This window comes from Scaptodrosophila lebanonensis, unplaced genomic scaffold, assembly GCF_003285725.1.
Source record: "Scaptodrosophila lebanonensis strain 11010-0011.00,11010-0021.00 unplaced genomic scaffold, SlebRS2 tig00000136-arrow-arrow-pilon, whole genome shotgun sequence".
Lineage (NCBI taxonomy): Eukaryota > Metazoa > Arthropoda > Insecta > Diptera > Drosophilidae > Scaptodrosophila > Scaptodrosophila lebanonensis.
Genome location: NW_022060586.1, coordinates 1,116,320 through 1,126,725, shown reverse-complemented (window position 1 = coordinate 1,126,725; position 10,406 = coordinate 1,116,320). Strand labels below are relative to the sequence as shown.

The window sequence follows — 10,406 nt, the reverse complement described above, 5'->3', positions numbered from 1 at the left end:
TGTTGTTGTTGCTGTTGTGCGTCAACTCCGTTTTGCAGAAAAGAGCATAGCCCGTCCGTACTAGAGACACATTTAATGCAAATGTATGCAACTGAAAAGTTATAAACAAATTTAATTTATGTACATGGAATTTAAAAGTTCAAGTTCATGGTATTTGATTTAATTTTAGAGTTCTTTTTATTATTGAGGCTATTACTTGTGGCCGTAAATTGGCACCAATGTTACGGTGGCGTATACGCAATGCCGCATATTCCGTTGGTTGCAGACTTTCCATTTTATATTTCTTTTATACGCGCGGCACTTACTGTTTAATTCTTTGACCCGTTTTGGGTGTGTACCCAATTATTGGGTACAAATGTTTGTATATCTTCAGCTTTTCAGCATTTTCGAGTTTCACAACCTCACCGCATGTCGACGTCATCATCGTCATCGCTATCGACGTAATGGCAATGGCCCCATGCCCATTGACGTCACAGAATGTGAGCGCGTGGTAACTGCCGCATACATACATATGTACTTTTACACGTGTACATATACATATACGCGTACAAACTTATGTATTATCATACATACATATTTTCGGAGCGCTGGGTACGCTTTTATTAAGATAAAAAAAAAATCAATTATTGTTGTATATGTGTACATATGTATGTATGCACAGACAGTGCAGACAGCAACAACAGCACTAGCAATGAGTGTGTGTGCATACATATACATCTGTATGTGTGTATATATTTATATATATATATGAACATATGTGTATATGTACGAGCAACGGGGCGAGCCCCCAAAACTGGATTTCCAAATGCGGCCACGAGTCCACAAGAAAAATTCTCTACTGCTCTTTTTGCTCAATCGACGCTTGCGCGGTATAACAGTTGAAGGTGACACAGGATGTGTCGTACACTTGTAATACAGTTGCTGTAACACTCTGGTGAAGTGTTGCAATTAGAACAGTTGTTCTACATCTCGAGTGTTTTACCTTTGGATGTTTTTCAAATAAAACCCTACATATGTACGTAGTACTTATATACATACGTATGCCGAAACAATTGAATGAATGGACTGAAGCTAATAAAATATGACTAATAGATAATCGAAAATAAATTTTAATAGTTTTTGAATAGTTAGAAAGTATACATACATATAAATACACACATTGTTTAATTAAAGTATATTTAAAAATTTACATCTTCTAAATGCGGCAAATAAAGGGCAACTCTACATTAAAGGGCATCTTGCTTAGAAGGGAACTCACTCAACGGGTACTCGTATAACAGATTCAACTACTGGCACTCTTCTTTTCCCTACAGCCTCAAATTTGCACTTTAATGGCTCATAAAATGAATCGGCATTATATAAAAGTACTTACATACATACATATGTACGAGTATGTACATAGGTTTGTCTATATGTATGTATAAGCCTTAAGGCTTGCCGCATAAATTTATGCACCTGGACCTGATGGAGGGAAGGGTATACATAGAACTAGGGAGTTTGAATACCAGGCAATAGGAGGCTGTGCAGATCCCATGTGATCAGCAAACCAAGAAGAGTCGATACAAACAAATACATTGGTCGGTCCGTATGCATATCTCTCGAGAGCTTTTGAACACCAAATTAGATATTATGTACATATTTAAAAGTTTTATTAACCGCCAAGGGCATACCCAGGGGGGTGGCAGGGGGACTGCAGCTTTTTCCAAAAGAGGACCCAAACAATTTAAAATTTTAATTTAAATAATGCATCGTGCATTATTAGTTAAAATAGTAATTGATAATCAACATAGAAACTTCAACAAATCCAATTCAGTTCCATTTGTGGTCGTCTTCAGCTTGCGAAATTTGTTTCTACAGATTTAAAGGGCGACATTTTCCGTATATTAGAGTAAAATCTAAACTTAAATCCAATGTTAATAGAACAGAAAATACAGTTTTTGCACAAAAACAGATGTTTATCGCTTGCTTAACGTTTTGAATTTTTGTTTACTATACGTACATATCTACATACTATACATATGTATCTACATACTTACATATGTATGTGCATGAACTCAGATCGATGAAATACAATTTATACATACACGTGTGTATATATAGTATACTACATACATGCATATGTACATATGTTCTGTCGATTTGTATTCCTTGGTTTTCGATCGCGACAAAGGCTTTTTGAGCAATTTCCGCTTGCATCGATACATATATACATGTACATATGCAATAGGGTTATATGTACATATGTATGTATGTATGTGTTTTCGAGATAAGCAAGAAATTTGATTTCTTTGTGGTTATTGTGTTTCAGAAGATAAACATTTTAAACATTGCAGCTGATAAGCTCAACAACAGCAACCTCTACAATACTTGCAGTAAAAGAGGGTGTGTGTTGATCTATATACATACATATGTATGTGTGCACACACGTACACATTTGTACATACTATACATACATATATACGTCAACGAAAACACACATGAAGAAACAACGATATTGGCTTTCAAAAATTTCCACTTATGGCACCTTTGGACTTTGAAGTTAAAGTTCGCTCATTTTAACACATTTGGGGAATGTACAATTTATTATTTGAAATTCTGTTTGTTGTTTTAAGGATATATGTACATATGTAGATGTATGTATGTATATATGTAGATGTATGTATGTACATATGTAGATGTAAATATACATATGTAAATATACATATGTACATAAAAACATGCATATATACGTATATATACGCATATACATACATATGTAAATGGTTAAAGTTACACTTCGAATCAAAGCTCATCGAATCGAATAGCTTGTATGTATGTAGATAATAAAAAATATAATAAAAATGAATTGAATTCCATTAAAATTAATTTATGTGGGTTTTTTTTCTTAGTGTAATTTGAATGCAATTGTTTGTTGTAAGCCAAAAAAGCACGTGCAATTTAATTTGTGAATTACAAAATAGACAAATGTTGTAAGCAAGTGGCCAAGTAGCAAGATTAATGAGGGTCAACAAATTAACCGCCAACCAAGCATACAAACATACATATGTATGTACATATCTACATACTTACATATGTATGTACATACTATACATAAACACATATGTATGTATGTACATATTTACATATTTGCGCGCGTCATAGAGGCCAAGCAGCGATCGTGAGTAATGACAGGAAAACAAGAGAGGCAGTAATTGTGGCAGCGGATAAGTAACCAAGTTTGTGTGCAAATGTATAACAGTTAATAAGCAGTTAGTAGGAAACACATTCCTGGTATTGTGAGCAAGTAGACAAAAGCTGTACATACATACATATGCATGAACATACATATGTATGTACACACAGATTTGTATGTATTTGTACGTTTTTATCTTCGTACATACACACATGCATATGTATGTTCAACATACATACATACAAACTTGTAATTACATTAAACATCAGTCGAGCCTCTTAAAACAACAACAGCGGCGATAAAAGCACACGCCCATTTACGGTTTATTAATACAAAAAAAGTGAAACTAAACTGTAAAAAGACATACATATCTTACTAATGCCAAGGACTTTGTACTCGTACAGTTAAAAATAGAGGCTTAGTAAATATCGCAAAGCATTTATGAAATTCAACCACAACAACAAAAAAACCAATAAAAATGTACAACAACAGCAGCAACCAAATTCCATTGAACTGCCAAATGATGGAACGAGCGTGCGGGGACAAGAGTAGAACGATGGCAAGAGTCGATGGTGCAGTGGTGCGAGCGTGCAAATGAGTGTTGGTTACAAGTGCACACATACACAAGCACATGTATATGAATGTACATGTATATGAATGTACATGACCAGAAATTTGTACAACAGTATTTGAGACGAGCCCCACACAGCCCCAAAAGGCGTCGACTCTGAATCCAAAAGCCACAAGCGCACATACATATGTACGCAAATATGTATGTATGTATGTATATTCGAGGGGAGGCTGAAGAGTAAACGGCCTAGACAAAAAAAGCACAATCACCTCTTGGTATTCATATTCTCTTAGCCCTTAAGCTCGACAAGTTTCGATGCGCTTCTACTCCGCCTTTATTAGTTCTTGTTCATAGCTCCCGTAACGCTTGGAAATCACACCACTTTAATTCGCATGTAAAGTTTCTTTGTGCAAGATAAACTCGAATGGAAGTTATACCCATAAATACGCTCACTGGCAATAAAAATGTTGTACACACAAATGTATCTACATATTATTTGATTTATGATTTGTATTTAATTTATGGTAATTTTAAAAGTTTATTTAAATTTAAAAAAAAGTGCAATAAAATGCTAATCTTATTCTTGTTATTATTTATGTATATCTCTTTCTTTAAAGCCAACATAGAAAGATACCTATTAATTTTACTACAATCAGCTGATTGTGAATTAACATCGAGGGTTATTTGTTTTTTAAATAAGCCGTATATTTTTCAACCAGTCTACGCACAAAGTATGTATCTATACAAATACTTACATATGTATGTATGTATATTGAATCAGCTATGCAAACGTGTTTCGCATGGAATACAGCGGTTGAGTTGAAAACTGTTATACGGGGAGAGCGTAAACAATGGCAATGGGAACTACCAACAACGGCTAGGCCAAAAACGGACGACAACATCGACATTTTCATACGCTGCAAAGATATTTACGCATGTAGCGTTTTTAACATTTCATTTCTTTAATTTATCCCTAGCAATTTATAAAGATACGTAATCCGAATTCGATTAATTTATTTGAAACCACTTAAATTAAAAACAATTAAATGATTATTAATTTTAATTGTTCTATACGTTTTAAGTTAAAAAATATACTTATTGTTATTGGAAAGGGCAGCAGTCATGAATATAAGTAAGTGAATATGTTATAACAATGGAACTGGGAGAAAGGAATACTATTTGTCTGTGCAACTTTTGATATCAATTCCTTTTCACAGTAACTAAGTCAGTTTATACTTATGTTTAAAGTGTTTAATTGGCAAAGTACCCTATGTTTTATACATATATGCATGTTATACATATGTATATAATGTTAACATTTTTGTAATAATGCTCTTGCGAATAAACTGAGCAATTTCAAGATTGGCAGTAAAACTAAAACAGCCTACACTGCAGGGTATCGCAATCCGCTTGATGGTGACGAGAGAAAGCTGCGGTACACACACAAGCACATGGGCGAGACCTCTAACAAATGAGAGATAGGTAGAGAGAAAAAGAGCTAGTGCTTGCTTTGATGACGTTTATAGGGAAATAACTTTTGGCACGCTCTGTAAACTCTGTAAACCAACACTCGCGCTGTATATCTCTTCTCCCCTTAACAATTACGAACTGTCATACGCTCTCTCCGCGTTGTGTTTTATGCTCGCATGTATATCTCTGGGAGAGTCGCAAAGCACTAATTGTCAATTTTGACCTTCAAGGTTCCTTCAAAGTACACGATGTATGTATGGGCCTGTATGTGCACAGTCACGCACACACGCACAGCGATAGTCGCTCAGACATAGCAAGGGAGCGGGGCAGCAGAGAGACTACTCAGCGACGTCAGCGGCAGCAGCGTAAAGCCAGTGCTGAGCGGCGAATGAATTTGATTCCGTAACAAACGTTTCAAAGCAACGGACGCGTGCAGCGGATAAAAATACAACGCTTCGAGCGACGAACCCACATCACACAAAACACTGAAAGAAAATATAAACAAAATTTTAACAAAAATAACACCGTCAATGCTACCGCCTGCGTCTCACAATTAAACTTAATCTTGCGGCACAAAAAAAAAACCAATTTTGCATGCATACATACAAATGTATAACAAATCGTAGTCCCATAATAAATAGTGCAGTTATCCTTGCCTATTTGTGTCAACGTGCCGCGAAAGCATTTTCTTTATCAAGTAATTGGTAAACGTCGAACCGCAGCCAGACACTGAGCATTAAAGACTAAAGTCGATCAGCAATAAAATAAGACGTGAGTGCATTTTTTTTAAATTGTTTAATAACACCGCCCAACTGCCAAAAACGAAAAGTCAAAAGAAAATACAAATATTCTCGGCTGGCCGCAGAACAGTGTAACAAAACAAAAGTGCAAGAGAGAAAATACATTGCAACTGCAAAAACAACACAAACAACAATTAGAATGGATCAAGAGCTGAGCGGCACAATGCGCAGCATTTCTATAAATAGCAATGGTACCACAAAACAGCAACAACAGTTGAATGGCCACAGCATGAAAACTGCAGTCAGCTGCGGCACAGACGAGATCGACAATGTACGGCGGGTTACTGCAACAATTGGCGGCGACGTTGACGTTGCCAAAACTACAAATGCAAGCAAAACGCCAGCATCAGCAGCGACAACAACACCATCACCATCACTAATACAACAACAGCAGCTGCAGCAGTCGTTGCCGTCGTATGCGAGTGCAAGCGTTGCGGAGAAAAAGAAAATGGTTCACGAGTTATGTCAGCAATTGTTGCTAACGGACGAACAGGTGCATGAATTATGCTATCGCATACTCCACGAAGTGCGCCGTGGGCTTGCCAAGGACACGCACCCCAAGGCCAATGTGAAGTGCTTTGTAACCTATGTGCAGGACCTGCCCAATGGCAATGAGCGTGGCAAATTCCTGGCTCTCGATTTGGGTGGCACCAATTTTCGCGTCTTGCTGATACATCTGCAGGAGAACCATGATTTCCAAATGGAGTCCCGAATCTATGCGATACCGCAGCACATCATGATCGGTTCGGGCATCCAGCTCTTCGATCACATTGCTGAATGCCTCTCTAATTTCATGGCCGATCATAACGTGTATGCGGAGCGTTTGCCATTGGGCTTCACCTTCTCGTTCCCATTACGTCAGCTGGGTCTGACCAAGGGTCTGCTGGAGACCTGGACGAAGGGCTTCAATTGCGCCGGAGTCGTAAACGAGGACGTTGTTCAGTTGCTAAAAGATGCTATAGCGCGCCGCGGAGATGTGCAAATCGATGTCTGCGCCATTCTGAACGACACGACAGGCACACTCATGTCTTGCGCCTGGAAGAATCACAGCTGCAAAATCGGTCTGATTGTGGGCACGGGCTCAAATGCCTGCTATGTTGAGCGTGTGGAGGAGGCGGAACTATTCGATGCGCCGGACAACCGTAAGCCCCATGTGCTGATTAATACAGAGTGGGGCGCATTTGGCGATAATGGAGCACTTGATTTTGTACGCACCGAATTCGACGAGGATATTGACACGCACTCGATAAATCCTGGCAAACAGACGTTCGAGAAAATGATCTCGGGCATGTACATGGGCGAGTTGGTGCGCCTCGTAATTGTGAAGATGACGCGCGCTGGTGTTCTCTTCAAAGGGCAAGACTCGGACGTCCTCAATACCCGTGGCCTCTTCTTTACCAAATACGTTAGCGAGATCGAAGCTGATGAGCCAGGAACCTTCACCAACTGCCGCCTGGTATTGGAGGAGCTGGGGCTAAGCAATGCTACCGATGATGATTGTGCAAACGTTCGCTACATATGCGAATGCGTCTCCAAGAGGGCCGCGCATTTGGTATCGGCGGGCATTGCTACGCTCATCAACAAAATGGACGAACCACACGTCACGGTCGGCGTCGATGGCAGCGTCTATCGTTTTCATCCCAAGTTCCACAGTCTGATGGTAGAGAAAATAACGCAGCTAATTAAGCCGGGAATCACGTTCGATCTCATGCTCTCCGAGGATGGTTCCGGGCGTGGTGCAGCCCTGGTGGCGGCCGTCGCCTGTCGAGAGGATGTACTCAATAGCAAGTAAGCCGAGGCCGGTACATTTGCCCAAGTCTATTGCCCAAGACGTCGCCTAAATCGCCGCCAAGCGGGCCAAGCAGGAGTAAGAGTAGTAGGGGTAAGGGCAGCAGGAGCAGCAGCTGAGTTGCCGCCCAGCGACGTCACCGCTACAAAACGCTACACATACATAAACACACACACGCAACTCAAGTGAAAAAATTACTGAGAGAATAATGATAATGATTCTGCAACAAATATTACAACTAAATTACAAAATTTTAATTAATTATAATAAAATTTAAAAGAAATTGATATAGTTTCCTTGTCGCCGTTGGCCAAGCGGCGCTTTTAGTATTTTAATTATGCAAGTTATAAAATACGAAGCGGCTTTTTTTTAAAATATTTAATGTAGTTTTTTTTTTTAATAAATTAATTGTATGCTTAATTCTATTTATCGATCTTCGATTTTGTTAAAAATTTGTTATTAAATTTATGATTATTATTATATTTTACAAATAATATACATATAAAAAACAACCCACATATGTATGTACAAGTATATATTATTATGTATATGTATAAAAACAAAATGTATATATATATGTATATACATATATATATATATGCACTTTGTTTGTTATTAAAAGGCAAAATGCTAAGTGAAAAATGGCAACAGAAACGCATTTTATTTTCATTAAGTTTATCATTTCAATGTTGAGACAGCATTTGTATACCCACTAGCCAAGAATGCTACTGGAGGACGGCGTTGGTAGTCCTTAGTGTTCACATTTGATATTTTTTTATGCTGAGGAGGAAGAGAGACCACTTCTAACTTTGTCGAATTGAGCACTGTAAACAAATATGGTCTAATTGTTACTTACTTGTATGTGAGATTTTATTTATACTATCGATTGATTTTCGACAGCGTTTGGTGGCAGCGGCGCCACTGAAAAACTTCGGCAAAACTCAAAGTAAAATAAAGAAGAAAAAACATTTTTTTTGTCTATTTTAAACAATTTAGCGGAAGTACGTATAAAAACGAATACAAATGCATATACATATGTAACTAAAAATGCTAATATAAAATAAATCAGAAATGAACTTTTTCAAAGCGCAACAAACTGTTAAAAATTAGAAAAATTAAGCGTGAAAGCAAACAAAAATTCTGTTTTTCGCGAATAAAGTGTATAAACTGATTTAATTGTTGTCATGTTAAACTAGTTATCAATATAATGAAAATCAAACAAACTGAAGAGCAAAAGCCCCTCCCTCTGCGTAGACAGACACACACTAGCATTTTACTGTTATGTTAAACGCGTATTTGCAACATGCTGCGGGCAACAGGCAATACGCAACACATAACAGCTAAGGTGGCTGAGTTCATTATTATAAATAATGTAACTGTTACGCTGTACATACATAATTACATACACACAAGGGACATACATACATACATATGTACTTATATTCAGACGCACAGGCGCCACACACACGAGCAACAATGTTGAATTGATCCTAAGCGAACATGGTCGCACGCTTCATCATCGTAACAGAGTAAACACCTATGCTGGCATATGAGAACAACCAAAACAACAACAACAACAACAACAGCTGAACTGCAGCTATCTGCGAATGACACCAAAAGACATGAACATTTAGTAAACGATGTATAAAGTAATAGCTATGATTAATATTAACAAACTGAAAATGAATCCAAGGACACTAAATAACGATGTATCTCAATCAAGTAAAAAACAAAACCAAACATGATGATAATAATAAAGGAAAAACAAAAACTCAAATTCAAGATTTTGCTTTGCACCACTTTAAGGCGCTTTTCTTGTTCACTTTTCACACACAAAACACAGATAACATGATATCTATCCAATGGGTGTGCCTCTTTCCTGTAGACACAAGACGAAAATATTTTATGTCCCTTCAATTCCGTTATCCAAGCACTGATTCATTTAAGCTACTTAGATCTTTTCTTTATCAGCAACATAATAGCGTAATTCGATCTAGAAAATTAGATAGTCCAAATTACAAAGCCTATCAAAAAGTAGTACATTGAGACTTTTAGGTCCATTCGATGCATACAAATTTCCTCCGGAAAAATGTATAACATCTGCCCCGCCTTTATTTCTCATCCCAAAGTGATTGTTATTCATGAATGAGTAATATTATAACGCACGGGAAAAATTGATTAAGCCCTCGTCAGAAATGAAATTTGTTTGTTGCCTTTTCTTCATCCTGTGGTGAGATGCTTTTTTATACCATATAATTTTCGATAAGCTCCAAATACATATGTATTTGAATTCAATGTGTACAAGAACTCTTTTTTGAGACAGATCATTTCCATGGGCGCTATATACTACTATATGTGTAATAGTTATACGCTCGGTGGTATCATTACGTTCATTGGCCACCCGTATGGGAAAACATCAGATAAAAGGAGGGAATGTATCTTATCTACCACATCGGCCCATACTGCCTCTACTGCGTATATAATGTTCCTATATACAGTTTGGTAGTATTACCATCATTTAAAGTATATTAAGCTCTTTAGAAGAATAACAAGAATGCTACAACCGAAAGCAAGCCAGACAATGAAATACCCTGCACCTAAACA

General features: G+C 37.4%; 1 protein-coding gene across 1 annotated transcript; it reads left to right on the top strand.

Moving 5' to 3' along the window:
- Positions 1–4,994: 4,994 nt before the first annotated feature.
- On the top strand, positions 4,995–8,233 carry LOC115629106 (hexokinase type 2). Its single transcript, XM_030525431.1, has one exon. The coding sequence runs from the start codon at positions 6,153–6,155 to the stop codon at positions 7,803–7,805; it is 1,653 nt and encodes a 550-aa protein (XP_030381291.1). The 5' UTR covers positions 4,995–6,152; the 3' UTR covers positions 7,806–8,233.
- The last annotated feature ends 2,173 nt before the right edge of the window (positions 8,234–10,406 follow it).